Below are 15313 nucleotides of genomic sequence, written 5' to 3' on the forward strand. Positions count from 1 at the left end.
AGCACAAGGGTGGCCAACCCATTAAATGAAGAGAACCGAAACAGCGGTGGGAAAAAAAATGCGAAGAACCACTCCAGAATTGTTGAGAAAAAAAAAAGGAAGCTCTGCCCCTTTAAAAACCATGGGTTAGGTTTTTTGGTCACATCAGGCTCCCGATGGCTGTCGCCATCTTGCTGCGCTGCTGAGCACAGGGAGCCAGGGGCCATTTGTAGGGGCGCATGGGGTGGCTTTGCAAGCCGCCGGGGGGGCGCTTCGGGGCAGCTTCGCAAGCAACACCTTCAGGGCTGCTCCAGCAGATCCCCCACCCCCAGAACACAATGCTCAGAAGGCAGCAGGGCTTTGTAAAAGGTTTTGAAGGGCTTCCCCAAAACTGCCCTGCAGATCCTAGGAGATAGAACAGACTCAGGAGAATGAAAATCACTGGCCATGGATGCAACATGAGGCTGAAAATCCACTGTGGCTGCTTAAAACAGCACCAGAGGGCAGCCGGGTATTTCTGACAGGCTAAGATCTGGGTGGCATAAAGCCAGCATAGCCAGCTCTGTGCTTTGGCGAGCCTTATCCATGTAACGGATCCGAGGGAGCACTGCAAGCGGTAAGAAATCAGAACAGCTCTTAGGCTAGGGTCTGCGAGGGGTAAAGGGAACGGAAAGGAAGTTTCCAAGAGATACCTCTGCCTCTTCCCTCAGCTGCTCTAAGTTCTGCTCTGGAGCAACTGAGGATCAGGGTTGCCAGGTGTCCACTTTTCACCTGGACTGTCTGTTATTTGGGTCCCCCATCCAGTAAAAAAAACCCAGAAAATACCAGACATGTGAAATATCCAATATTGCCTGTTGCCCTCGGACGGAAGCCCAGCAGGGACAATTTTCCCCTGCCGTGTCTGGCGGGGGAGAGAGGAGCATGGGGCCATTTAAAGGCGCTGTGCCCGTTTTTTGGCTCAACAACTTTGGTGTCCCCCTTTCCCTCCCCCAACAGAATTTTCCACGGTGTTTCTTTTGGGGGGAGGGAGGAGTGTTTTCGGTATTTTTTGTAAAGCCATCTGGCAACCCTACTGAGGATTCAGCCATCGAGACTGCCGCTCTCACAGCCCACCTTGCATACCCATGGAACTTTCTGCACATGGAACATGGTTTTGCTTGTAAGCTTGTGTGTGGCGTGATTTCTAGCTGCAGCAGGGACCTTTATCTTGGATTTCCTGGCTTGGCCATGTTTAACACTCAACCATAATGATGAATTACAGTTTTTTTAATTCCCTGAACTTGGATTTGTTTTTACTGCTCTGTGTCTTTAAATGGTGTCACTTGCTGCAGGAAACACCACGTCCCTGCATATTTATGGTGCAGCTAATTATGCTGAGCCACACAGTTTCCATTACTGTTTGCTGACTTGGGAAATAATAAGAACATGACATAGGCCTGCCTCCAGCTGCAGTGCAGACCTGGAGGTAGAGCTCACACCAACAAGATCACTCACTAGCAAAGCACAAAGTGTGTAAAGATACAAGCAAACCTTATCTGGGTTCCCTTTCACCAAGTAGATTTGCTGAATGAATTACAACATGCTTACAGGGAAAGGAATTTTGTTAATGATTAAATCCGTGGGCCAATGGTTCCCATGTACCTTCCGGGGCTGCAGTAGGTCCACTGTCACATTCAGGGAAGGAACATTTAACTGGGGAGCGCATTTGGTACTAGCCACCATGTAACAATTCTCCCTCTGCAAATACAGCTAATTCTCACACAAGAGAAAGGAAACACTTCTCAGAGTAAAGCTTCGCTCACTACGAATTTCATCAGAGTGCAGGGAAAGTGCTTTTAATCATGCCCCATGGTCTAACTGGCTAAGCCCAACACTGGGGGAACCCCAGCTCTAATAAAACGACTTAGCCCTCGCTGCATGGTGCACCTCAACTGTCCAAAGCACTTAATAAACACTAATCGATCTTCGCAACACCGGATGAAGTGTTCTCATCATTGAATCAATGGGGAACCCAAGGCAGGGAGGCGCAGGGACCTGCCTGTCGTCACAGGGTAAAGCATCACTAGCAGCTGCGAGAACAGAATCTAGGGGAGCCCAACTCCCTTCCCCCGTCAATTCCCCTAGACCAGGCTGCTTTTGGCTCTGGCACTAACTTGTTCTGTGTCTTAACACAGCTTGCTTAAGGCAGTGCTGCCCAAGTGGCCTCTATGTTTGGATGTGCAGCTTGATGCTGTTGGGAGCTGATTATCAAAGCCGCAGAGGGCCCATATCGTCAATGGAAATCATTAGCAGCACCCCCCATTTCCAACTCAATTCATGCAGGAGCACAGAGCCTCAGAAGCATTCCTAAAATCTACGGTAAGCTGGCACCAATGAGAGCGCCACAAGGGGAGGCTATTGACCTTGCACAGTAGGCAGCTGGATTTTGAGATGCATGCGCCCATGCGTGTCTGTGCACTCGGGATCAGAGATAATCATCAGCAGAGTTGGCAGGTCTATGCCTGCACCCTAGATACCCTGGTACCGGAGTATCTAAAGAAGGGTCAGGCCTGCTGCCACTAGTTCCTTCTCCACCATGAAAATCCAGCGACAGACTTCGAGGCAGAGGTGCGTGGGCCAGCACATTCAAAGCTCTCCAGGGACTGTCCCAAGTCACCTCTTCTCGGAGGTGTGTCCCTACGGGCGGGTGGCTCCACACCAGGAGATTCCTGAGCAGTCTCTCATCCAAGGAGATGGATTCAGTAGGGACTGGAGAAGAGCGTCCCTGAAAGCAGCATGGGCACTGGAAGAAGGCATGAAAGCACAGTGCAGGGAAACCCATGCACCAGATGGCTGGCCTGCAGAGGTCTCAGAGATGTTTGTCAGTAGGGCTACAAGTGTAGACTGAGTCCTGGTGGAACAAGCATGGTGGAACAAGGCTTCATAACAGATTAAGAGGCATCCTGCAAGCCAGTCAGATGGCCTTTGGGTGGAAACCGTCTACCCTTTCATTCCTTCTGCAACCAAGATGAAACACCTCAGTGACTAAGGCCTCATCCTGTCTAGGCAAAAGGCAAGAGCTCTGGTTTGTTCTGTGTATGGAGGTTCATTTCTTCTCTCCACAAGGGAGATTTGGCATAAAAACGCTCGTGTGTGGAATTCCAAAGGGTTTTTAGGTAGGAAGTGCGGGTCTGGGCAAAGTGTCACCTTCTCACACGAAAACAAATGTCCAGTGGGGCAGCCATTAGGGCTCCAAGCTGCCTTCTCTCCTGGCCAAGGTGATGGCTATGAAGAGTGAAGTTTTAAGGGGCAAACAGAAGACAAAACAGGTTCCTCCCCACCCCAGGTTTAAATGAGGGTTTCATCAGTGCTCTGAGGAGTAAGTTGAGGTCTTTGCTCCTTACTAGGACAGACTAGGTTAAAGAGGCCTTGGTTAAACCTTGTAATGATCAGGGGGGTAAAGACCGAAAACCCTTAGAGGGAAAAGGGGGTGAAAAGCTGTGATGGCCACGAGGTGACCCTTAATGGAGCTCAGCAATTAACCTTGGATTTTAAATCCTGCACATAATGGACATCGTGTGTCAGGACCTCGGCAGAGATCCGAAATGGTGGCTGCATCTAGTCTGGAAGCACTCACGCTTCTGGAGGCTTTTCTAGCTTTAAGCAGCAGTGTCTGTGGCTCTGGCAAGCAGCGTGTTCAATAGCAGGGAGCCAGATAATAGCCATACCTGAGGTGGAGCATGTCCTGACTCCCAGTCAAGGAGGTTTGGTCTCGGGAAGATGGAGAAGGGATTACGACACACAGACATGAACCAGCTCTGGGAACCCCACCTGTCTCCACCGGGACAGCGCAAAGAGGATGGACACTCATTTTTCTGGTTTCATTGGTTCATGAGCTTGAGCAGGAAAGGTGCGAGAAGGTCAGTATACAGCAGTGTCAGGCCAAGAGACGACTAGAGCATCTGTCAAGTTGTGGCCATGCACTCCCCTCGCCTGCACTTTGGGCAGGATGGTGTGTCTCAAAGATCTCTGTCCGGATGACCCAGGCAAGACATCTCTCCCAGGCTGCCTTGCTCAGTCCCTGCTCCTGGTTAGTAAGGAAATCCACCATTGTGCGTTGTGCTCCTGGTAGATAAACTGCTGAGATCTTCTGGGTGGTGCACCAGGCACCAGATCCACTGGGGTGTGTCTCCTCCTCAATCCAGGGGTGCTCCGTTGTCCAGCCACATTCAGAAGAAGTAGCGCCTGATGTGGGGTGGGAAGTACTGGCAAGTGCAATGAACCGCTCTGAGCGCTAAGAAGTGGATGTGACCAACTGCCTTCTGAGGGGCCCATTGCTTGGGGAAGTTCTGGGAGGGTGCCACAGGTGAGAGGTGCCAGTACGGAAATGGCTTTTTGTCTACACAGCCGACATTAAGTGACTCCAACACTGGAAGAGAGCTCTCCCAGCTCTAATAAAACCACCTCTGCACGGGGAATGGCTCCCAGTGCCACCCGCCCCCCCAGCCCAATCCAAGCCAAGGAGAGCTGCACTAGCAGCTGTGGGAATCCATGGCCAACCCTCCTGCCATGGGCAAGGAGCCCAAACAGCCCTCCTCCCCACACCCAGGGCTGGTGAAGAGACCTAGGCTCCTCACAGCTGCGGGAGCAGCTCCCCCTGACTCAGCTCTTGCAGGGGGCAGCCTGGAATCAGCACCCGATTACGGTGGTAACCACAGAATGTCAGGTACACTGCGCGAGGCCCGGAAGGACACCTTGAAAGCCAGGGAGCTGGGCATGCAAGGAGGGGAGAAGACTCCAAGCTGCTGGGTGGGACACAGCTCACTGACACACAGGGGGCACAGCAGTGCCTTTGTAACCTGAGCAGGACACGAGTCCGTCCCAGATGCAGAGGTAGCCTGAGTGTCTACTGCTGGGGAGGGAACACAGTTTAGCAGGTTTTGAAGCTCGGGGTCTTGGCATAACCCGCATTCCAGGCCACAGATCAAGGCCCGAAGGGGAAAAAAAGCCCAGATCAGGCAAGTGAAGAGGGGAAGGGGAACACCTCCCTCTCAAAAGCACAAAATGTGCTAAACAACAGAACTCAGAGAAAATACCGAAGGAAGGAAAAGATGAACTGAGAATGGTAGCAAGCTGCATAGCTAGCTAAGGACACCGCAGCGCTCCATCTCGTGCTGCAAGTGGCTGAGCAGAACTGGAATTGCAGCAGGTCCATCCCCTCCCTGCTTCCCCTCAGACTGGACCACAGGGACGTCTAGAGCGCAGGCCTGGACCAGCGGATATTGCTGGCAAGGTCTCCAAGCAGGAGTGCACATGCATGCACACCCGGACATGGAACACGTGTCGGGACGTGAGAGAAGTTTTAAAGGTCACTTTTGAAAATCTGGCCCTTCATCTCTGTGCTTAATTTTTCTAGCTGTAAAAACTGGAGAGTGGAACGTAAACATCGGTCAATGTCTCTGAAGTGCTTTGGAAACGTGTAGTGGCACCTCGCAGCAAAGTGTTGTTACAGCAGCTGGCTGAAAGCTTGGTGCACGGTGTTCCTCTCCCCACCATCCCCCTAAATCAATTCAATTAGGGTACAAAATAATGGGCGCGCATATGTCGGTATCCCTGTAACCTTTGTTCCTTGAGTGTTAAGGTCTTGTAGACGCACCGAATTTCAAAATAAGCTATTTCAAAATAGAATCGAACTAAGATAAGCAAATTGCACAGCGCAAATTGCACATCTTATTTTGATATTAGGGTGCTGTGTAGACGTACCCGTAGAGAGCTGCTCTCATCAGGGTTTTATCATCTGTTCTCTTCCCACCATAGGCCAGAAACATGAAGAGATTTCAGTGCAGTCTCACTGCTTTTTTCCTGCCTTCTTTAGGGAAAGACATCAGAGAATTAATTGCTAATAAATCTATGTGTCTTATGCACTATGGTGGCTGGATTCTAAGGGGTTCGTTAGCCTAGAAACGCTAGTAAAGCACAAGTGGTTTTGACCACGTGGGCAGTCGACTAGGGACTGCTCAGCATGCCCGCTCTACAGGCTCAGGAAGCTGGGTGAATACAAGACTGTAGTTTGTTTAAAAAAAAAAAACAGTTCTGGATTTTGAAGGGCACCAGCTCTACTCTTCCTCTTCGAGCAGGGTACTTACATTACAGCAGTTGAAGGTCAGCTGGAGAAAGTCAGGTGGACAATCTCCCACCATGTGCTGAAAGGCATCATAATCTAATCCAAAATTCTGCAGAAACAGAAAGAACAAAGAGTGGTCCTGATGCATATCTCCCCTCTATGTGACCCAATCATCTTCATTTCACAGGCTGCTACACAGAGTTATCAGAAATAACCATTAACACCACCCCTGCGAGCAGCCACAAAGAAAGGAGCATTGGTGAGAAAACCTCATGTATTGCAATGGGTAGATTAAATTTCCCCTGGGAATTATCTGGTAGAAGAAGCTTTCAGGAGAATAATTTGACTTCAAAGCCATTATTTTTAAGAACATCAGAACGGCCAGACTGGGTCAGACCAAAGGTCCATCTAGCCCAGTGTCCTGTCTGCTGACAATGACCAATGCCAGATGCCCCAGAGGAAGTGAACAGAAACAGGTAACCATCAAGCGATTCCTCTCCTGTCATCCATTTCCAGCCTCTGACAGACAGGCTAGGGACACCATTCCTACTCATCTTGGCTAATAAGTATTGATGGACCTAGCCTCCATGAATTTATCTTCCTGAACAAAGTCATAATTCCCATCTAGTATGCAATTTCTGCACAATTTGAATGTGTAACTGAATAGCTCTCAACTAAAGCAATAAAGCAAGAAAGGATTACGTGGAGACCCACTTGACAGACTGTGCCTCTACGATCACTACTTTTGTAAGACTATGATAAATTGTGTACAAAATATGCCTTATAAAGTACCATTTAAAAACTTATAACCTACTGAACATTATTGTTCTAGTAAAATTTGTCTAGCAGCATTGTATGAAAATTGTAAGATTTTACTGAATATCATTGCCGCAACATGTTCCAAGGTTAGAAAAGTAGCTCAAACAAATCAGGTGCCAGCATAATTAAACAGACAATTACCTGGGAAAATGGCAATTCTATGAACAAGAAATTTACATTTTGCCATGAAATAGCTGGGGGCTCCTGTGTGACAGACTGTTGCCTTTACCTCAGCTGGAGGAAATCCTCAAAGAGGAGAGAAAAGTAAAAGAATACAGGACAGTCAACATGTCGCCTTTCTCCTGCATTTCTCTTTCTTCATGGAAACAACAATGCTCGAAGAAACTGAACAGGTTGAAGGTCCTGGCTAGGAGACTTTCAGCCAGCAAAGACTCATGAGGTGAGAAAAGCCTTTGCTTTGAATATACTTAACTTGCTAAATTAGGTGTTAGTTTGCATTTCTTTGTAGCCAATTCTGAATTTTATGCCTCATTTTAATAATTTAAAATCTCTTTCTGTAGTTAGTAAATTTGTCTTGTTTTATCCAAACCACTGTCTCTTTGAAGTATTTGGGAACCTCCTTTTGGGATAACACGATTTGTGCACATCATCTTCTATTGTTGAAATAACAGACTTTCTACGCGCTTGTACTGCACACAACGAAAGAGCTGAGCAGTACACAGCAAACACATTTTTGGGGACAAGCCTGGGACTAGGAATTCACTGGTGTTGCCCTGCAATGTAACTCATGAGTGGTTAGACAGACCATTCATACTACTCATCTGGGAGGGATTTTGCACACAAGGGGCTGTGAGAGCAGGAGCAGGAGCACTTGTTCTCACAATGAAGCCATGTAAAAGACGCTCCAGGCTGGAGATCTGAGGATACACAGATGTCCATCTGTCCAGGTTGCACCCGAGGGAATGTCACGCCATGTTTCATTTGTGACTGGTTGAATGGTTTCAATCAATACTAAAAATGTGACTTAACAGATCCCTCAACATCCAATGAAAACTCCAGGGATCCAGAAGAATGCCCTTTGACAGTGATCTGAGCACAAGCTGCTAACTAATCGGTCTCTCTTACTGCAGGGAAAAGAAGAAGACAGGAGGGAAGCAGGGAAGAGCAAGAATGCAAGTTGTGGGCACAGGATGGAGAAGAGGAAATAAACAAAGGTAAGAAGGAGAAAAACCCCAGCCATAACAGGGGCAATTAAGACAATAGGACATGGAGCCTGGAGATGAGAACAAAAAGGGAGGAAAGTGAAGAGAAAACTAACAGACAAATGAAAGAAAGTTAAGAAAAGAACAGGAAGCGTTTACAGACTGGGAAAGTCTGGCTGGGGGACACCGTGCAGGCAGAGTGAATGAGGGTCAGAATCAACTGCCAAAACCTGAAAGCTGATCAGGGAAGAGAATTAACCCTGTTTAAAATGTTTTGAATCACGTCTATGGGTTTAAAGTTAAGATTATTGGCTTCGTGTAGTTCCAGTGAGGCAATATTTAAAATTAAACACGCTACTTTTCAGAGTTGGCCCTCCCTCTGACAGCTTTGCAGTGCATTTTTTATACAAGGTGATTTTATGGCACATGGAAAGAGAATGGTGCTGTCTAGACTAATACAAAGGAATTTTTCATATGCAATAGTCATGTGGTTCTGCAAGCTCTATCATGTATAATTACAATGTTTGCCCATCCATTTATTCAAACCGTGTAAATGAATTGCATATTTAGTCTGTGAAGAAACAGGAAACTTTATATTTTCATCACAGCCAACTGACAAAATGGTCAACTTTGCAATGTTTTGCTCTGGAACTACTTGTAAAATCATCAGGTCCCTTAAAAACACTCCCAACAAGGTCTCCAGTTCTGAAGGCAGACCCTGTACTTCACAGCATCTTAAGTTCTGAGCAGTGGTCAATTTTTCTGAACTAGAGAAGCGGGAGGGTTAGTCACAACTGTCCAAAGGTGACTAAGAACTACCTAACATACAGAGCCTGACCCAAAGCCAATAATGTCAATGGGAGCATTTGCACTGACTCCAAAGGATTCTGGATCAGGTTCATAGTGCTTAATACAGATAAAGCTAAAATAGGGATTGGGATCCACAGCCTCGTTAATAAAACAGGAGCATCCCACAGAGAATGCTGGTCCCAGCATGCAGCATTCCAGCGTGATCCAGGATGGAGTGTTGTTTGCTGCAACTAGCATCCTCTTCAATCTGCCCCTCTGTATTACACAGGACCTGGCTGCCATCTGTCCCATGTTATGCCAATTAGGTGCAGCTCTTGGGCTTCTGGCAAGTTTCCAATGCAGTCTGCAGTTGGCGGAAGATTGAGTAACCCTGTGCTAAAAATGTGGTCTCAGTGCCATTCTTTTGTGAGCAGCTCTGCCAAAGGACAGATGATTTGTTAGAGGCCCCTGAACGGTAACAGCCATTCATCATGTCTTTGGAAGCAACGTGGCAATTATTAATGACCATTCCCCACCTCCCACAGCCCTTACACACACTCCCCACTTACCTCTGTGCGGGGGAGATAGTCCGGATCTGCCTGTATCCTGGCTATAATCTCACAGAGAATTATACCGTAGGAGAACACATCCGCCTGAGAGAAGGGAAAATAACCACATAGCTCATTATGGACACTAAGCTTTCTTATCTGCCAGTAGGTTTCTCCTGACCACAGGGTGTTTTTCAAAGGCTGACCAGAGCAGCCAGCCACCAGCAGAGCCTCACGATTGATAACCGACAGGAATATTTCCTGCATTTTCGTGTTGTGGAAACATGTTCCCAGTGCTGCTATTGCACCATGGCCAACAACAAAATTCCTTCACTGAGTGTAAAATGTGACTTCAGTCACTGCTGCCCTGGCAGCGTCCAGACAAGTGAAACTCTGCTCTCCTTTCACAATGCACTGTTCTGTCACAAGACAGGCTCATTTATCACTTGCTCACAGGGAGTCCAAGTTTCACAGATTCTTGCCAGCTGCTGTTTGCTCAAATTATAAACCTTGAGCAAACATGGAAGCCAGGTCTACAGAGCAGTAGCAAGGGGCCACCCCGTTCAGGATCAGCACGCACATGCCCCTGCCCAGATCTACACTACACATTTACGTTGCTCAGGGGCATGAAAAAGCCACACCCCCGAGTGCTGCCATTAAGCTGGCTTAACCCCCAGTGTAGGCAGCACTATGTCAACAGGAGGGCTTCTGCTCTCAACTTCATTACCACCTCGCAGCAGCTGCTGATGGAAGCAGGTCTTCTGTTTGCATGGGTAGCGCCTTCACTCAGCGCTCTAGCTGCACTGGTGGGAAAGCTAACTTACAATTGCTTCCCCCTTAGCACTTTTTGCCCCAAAGAGATCAGGTGAAGTGGCCTTCTTAGGCTATGCCTACGCTTCTGCATACACCGGCAAAACTCACGTAGTTCAAGGTTTGAATATTCCACACCCCGTGTGACATAAGCGACACCGATACAAGCATTCATGCGCTTCTCCCACCAACATAACCTTAGCGAGTGGCTGGCAGCTTTTTTCTTTTATCAATGACAGCATCTGGTGACCGTGTGTCTTCACCAGATGCACTACAGCGTCGCAGCTGCATCAGTCCAGGTGTGCTGCTGCAGCCATGTAAACACTTGGCCCACATTAGAAACAATGCAGCCAAATACTAGTTAAAGAACTGGAAGTTTGACAGTACTTTGACGTGCTAATATCTGTGCCGCTGCTTCAGTTCTCAAACTGGGAGAAGGTGGGAGGACACAAGGCCCAGTGGTGTTGAATGCTGGTTGGGCGTGGACTTTACCACAGAGTGGTGTTCCGGGGAGGGAAAACAGCTAACAGGAATCTCTACAATGCCAAGTGGATAAAGCTGTACTAAGCAAAACTTGACTGAAAATATTGTTTTCTAGACCTCAGCCACTTCTTCTCCACTGATCTCCTTTGACAGAGCCATTTCCCAACGTTTCAAAACAAGGGAACTTACAAACATTTCTCTTATTAGTTTTCTCCCTTGAAGGTAGATCTTTTATTTATCAATTCAAAATCAAATTGCATAAGTACACAAGGACCACTTAATTCTGGGTAGGTTCCTACTGAGCTGTTGTCAGAATTGACACCTTGCTTCAAGCGTAGAAAACATTCTTTTACCCAACTCTGCTAAGGAGAAGTGCAGGAAGTCACCGTGGCAGGATAACTGTACAGTTCTTAATGTTTCCAAACCTCCAAAAGCTGCACTGAAAAGAAACAGCTGCTAATGACACTCATTTAAACATACCCACCTTTTCATTGTAAGGCTCATCTCGGAGAACTTCAGGTGCCATCCAGAAGGGTGACCCTACCACTGGAAGCTTCTCACTTTTCACATTCAAGGTGGAGGAGTGAAGAAGGGGGAGACAGAGAGAATGTTCAGAAAATTCAATGTTAAAACATTTCGTGAGCAGCTTTCAGCATAGAAAAAATAGTGCAAGTGGTTCCCATAGCATTCATGTTGGATTCTGCTCTTTGACACACAGAAAGGACCTGAGAATCTAGGGACAGTTTCTGAAATAGCAGATAGTTTCTGTTGCTATTTGCTGAAACAGCTTTTATTTATTTCATTTTCTGTAAGCTCTAGACTCGATAGCCGGAAGTCTTTGGATGCGCTCAACAGCCAAGCTGTCAGAATAGGTCCTCTGACCTCTGCTGGAACTCACAGAAATCTTCATTTTCAAGTACATCGTCAAGGAGGGAAAGACTTTTTTCTTGTCCTGTTGCATGACTGGAGGGCTCTCTGGGAGCCATTCTGAAAGATATTCCACCTGGTAAATCTCATCTCTGACAATATGTTGACTGGCTGTCAAGATTTAGGAAGTTTCTGCTCACCAGTCAGAAAAGTCAGTCTGGTCTGAGGCCCACTGTCACGTTACTGAATTTGAGGGAAGCAGCCAGATTACTGCTGCACCCATAGATGGGGGTGCTGGCCCCAAAAAATGGTATAAGGGGGGCCATGTGGGGTGTTGAATAGGAGCTTACTGTCTGCTGATCCTATGTATGCTGTTCATGTGTTTGTATAATGTCTGTGTGTGCAATTATAAGCATGTACTTGTATGGATACTGAATATTTCCCTGCATGTGGTTGAGCATTGGGCAGGGCCTGGCCTGTGGACATGCTAATTAGCGAGGCCCTGTGAGACAATGGCACTCGATGGGCCAAGGACACACCTAAAGAATGAGGGCTGACACCTGAGAGCTGCCAGCAGGGAACACAGAGATTGGCCGCTGGCCAGGTGACCTGCTGCAGCCAAGAAGAGACCAGGAAGGTTGTATAAAGAGGCCATGTGGTCGACGCCATCTTGGTCTTCAGCTTAGCACTTCATCCCAGAGGCAGCAATGCAGGGATCGAAGAGCCCGAAAGACCTGTGGACCCATCCTGATCCTAGGATGCGCAACAAGAACTTTTAAACCAGCAGCTGTAACATCTCTGCTAGAGCCTGCATTGAGAACATGGAGATTCGATGCATGTAATGTACTATTCCTTTAACAACCTTACTCTCCTGCTTTTCTTTATTGTAATAATAAAGCTTTAGATGTTAGATGCTAAAGGATTGGCCCAGCGTGATTTGTGGGTAAGGTCCAAAGGGTAAATTGACCAGGGATCTGTGGCTGGTTTCTTGGGACTGGACAGAACTTGTTCGGGGTAGGTGGGATTGGGTGCTAAGACCCCACACCTGAGTATGAGGCCCAGGGCCATCTGGGGCACGGATATTGCTGGGGTGTCGGAGGGGTTTTGCTCGTGAGGCTTCAGGCAGGCAGCTGAAGCGCCCTGTAGGACTGGTTTGTGGCCTGTTTGGAGAGGTCACCAGTCTGGGGGCTGTAAGGAGCCCCGGATTTGAGTGGACGCCCTCAGCTGTGCCCAGACACAGCCCGGTCTGTCACACCTACACAATAAATAAGAGCAAAATCCTTAAAATCCTTGCAAATTATTTCAAAAATTTCAAAAACCTCACAAAGTGCAGTTATATGGCAAATCCCCCAGCTGAGCAAAAGCTAGGAGGAGTCGTCAATAGAGGTGACTTTAATTTGTATTGCTCTGATTTACAATACTTCCATGCAGATGGAAACCGCAGTCTTGTCCAGCGATGAACACAAACAGCAGCAGCACAAGCTTGCTGTAATGCTGATTGTGACGAACCACTTCTAACAACTGAGCCTTGGAGGCAAGTGAGATCTACATTCTGTGGCACAGCCTCTGGAGTCTTAGGGCAGAGCAGTCAGCAAATGGGACATTACATGGCTGCATCATTCACATTTGAAAAACTAGAGTTTGAATTAAAAATGAATATTGAAATCCACCCAGTAACTGCTGTGTTAATTATTTTGATACCAAGTTACACGTTGCATTTATTTTAGGCTATTCCTACATTCTTGGTTTTCAGTGCATCTCAAAACAATGTGTGCTGACAGAACATCACTGCACCACCACCTTGAAAAGAGCAAGAGAAGCTTGAAGTCTGGTGATTTGGTAATAGTCTGCTCAGGCTTTTAGCACCTGAAGGAATTGGAGGTAGTGTGGGATTGGGAAATAAACAGAGGATGTTCCCACTGAATTTATCAGCAGTAGAAAAAAAATTAATAGCCTTGACATTTAAACTGCTGTTTATAATATTCCGAGTCAGCACCTGATTGAGATGAATGGGGAGCTTCACAATTCCCTGAGCTATTGTTTTAGATTGTTTGCAGTCTCAGTAAGACAGTACTTGTTCACGTGCATGACGTTTTTCATATAGCCATATAGGCTAGAAGCTATTTGAGTTAAAAGCTTAGATTCGGAGGCATAATTTTTTGGCAAATTCCATGGCCCCAGAATCCTGGGAGACACAGGACTACATACAGATAGGGCAATAGCTCCATCAAATCCTTGGCCTCTATACCAGATGTGTATAAAAACAGGCAAGATGCCAACTGTGATGGTGTTTTGTGAGATTCAGTCCCTTGTTCATTCCTCAAATGCACTGAGATTATCTCATTCCACAACAGGCCAACCCACTATCAGATGGAAATGCTTCTTGGTTACAACCCTGAATTGCAACTACTAGTCCAAGGCGAAGAGAGACTCATGTTGTAATGTTTTTGAACACTGACTGTAAGAAGCAGCTGATTAAAACAGCTGGACTCACTGAAGAGAGCACTCAGACAAATAACCCAGATTCAGAATGATGGGCAGTTCTTTACAAAAAATCCAAATAAAAATTCAACACTTGCTTTGGAGACCTATTGAAATGTCTGGGCAAGCTCTCATCATTGGAACATTGAAAGAAAAAGTGCCACTATCAATCAAAGCTGTGTACTGTAATTAAGAACTTAGAGTGGTTACCCATCTCCATTTAGCTTGTAGCTGCAGACTGAAATCAGAAGAAAACGTAACAACGTGCCCTCGGGCATTCAGCTCCTTAGATCATAGTCATCTTTAGGCAGCACAGTCTTACTCTTGAATGTAATTAGTACTGAAGAATCCACATACCTGTAATCAGGGATTTTCTCAGCTAACCCAAAGTCTCCCACCACTGCAGAGTAACCATTTTCATCGTGCCTTATTAAACAATTCTAAATGTAAAGAGAAAGGAGGAAAGTTTAACATTGTCTGGGTTTAAATTCCACATTGTTTTCAAATTTGCAGCAAGATTTTGAAAGCTTATTTTAAAAGATACTCATTTGTGAAAGACTGTTTTTGTTTGTGCCCAACTATACACCAAAGTCAGGCATTTGCCAGTCAATGATACAAGTGATGTAACCAGCCCTATATTTTGTTAATAATTTCCTCAAATTTGCTGAGGCAACAGACATCCAGGGGCAGCAAGTATCTAGGCTTCAGCAAGAGCTAATATAATTTCGTTCCTATATCAGTAAAATCTGAAATAAACATTAAAATCTGAAATAAACACAAACTCCCTTGCAATTCTCTACAGTGTGTGCCAGGACTTTAACACAAACACCGATTAGTACAGTTTAAAGTACATGAGAAAAGCATGATCTTTAAATATTTTCATGGTTAATTTTGATTAAATTAACCACTTACAACACTGTATTTTAAAAGTACTGGTTGATTTACACTATAAGTTTCCTGTTGAAAATTAGATACAGGAAACTGAATGTGCTAAGTCTCAAATAAAGTCAAATACATAGTCCCATTGCACATTTAAAGGATGTAGTTGGTTGGAAATAACTAATCAGGGACTTAGCATCTTTTCCTTCCTAAAATCCCCATTGAGCAAAACATTTAAGCATCTAGGTATGCTCTATTTGGTGCTTGGTCCTGCCGTGACGGCAGGGGACTGGACTTGTCGATCTCTCGAGCTCCCTTCCAGTTCTCATATTCTGTGATTCTTTTGTGCTTAGTACGAACGTTAGCATATAGCCATTTAAACAATTAATCCA

At 46.3% G+C, this 15313-nt stretch overlaps 1 protein-coding gene across 1 annotated transcript in view; it reads right to left on the reverse strand.

Annotated features, from left to right (window-relative positions):
- The window catches only part of TESK2 (testis associated actin remodelling kinase 2), a 122566-nt gene that overhangs the window by 8460 nt on the left and 98793 nt on the right, over positions 1–15313 (reverse strand). Inside the window, exons 6-9 of the mRNA XM_075935868.2 lie at positions 14400–14482; positions 11179–11254; positions 9423–9506; positions 6105–6191 (exon numbers count right to left, since the gene is read on the reverse strand). Coding sequence (XP_075791983.1) covers positions 6105–6191; positions 9423–9506; positions 11179–11254; positions 14400–14482 — 330 coding nt within the window. The remainder of the gene's footprint in view (positions 1–6104; positions 6192–9422; positions 9507–11178; positions 11255–14399; positions 14483–15313) is intronic.

The sequence above is a fragment of the Pelodiscus sinensis genome, chromosome 9 (assembly GCF_052426305.1).
Source record: "Pelodiscus sinensis isolate ZL-2025 chromosome 9, ASM5242630v1, whole genome shotgun sequence".
NCBI lineage: Eukaryota > Metazoa > Chordata > Testudines > Trionychidae > Pelodiscus > Pelodiscus sinensis.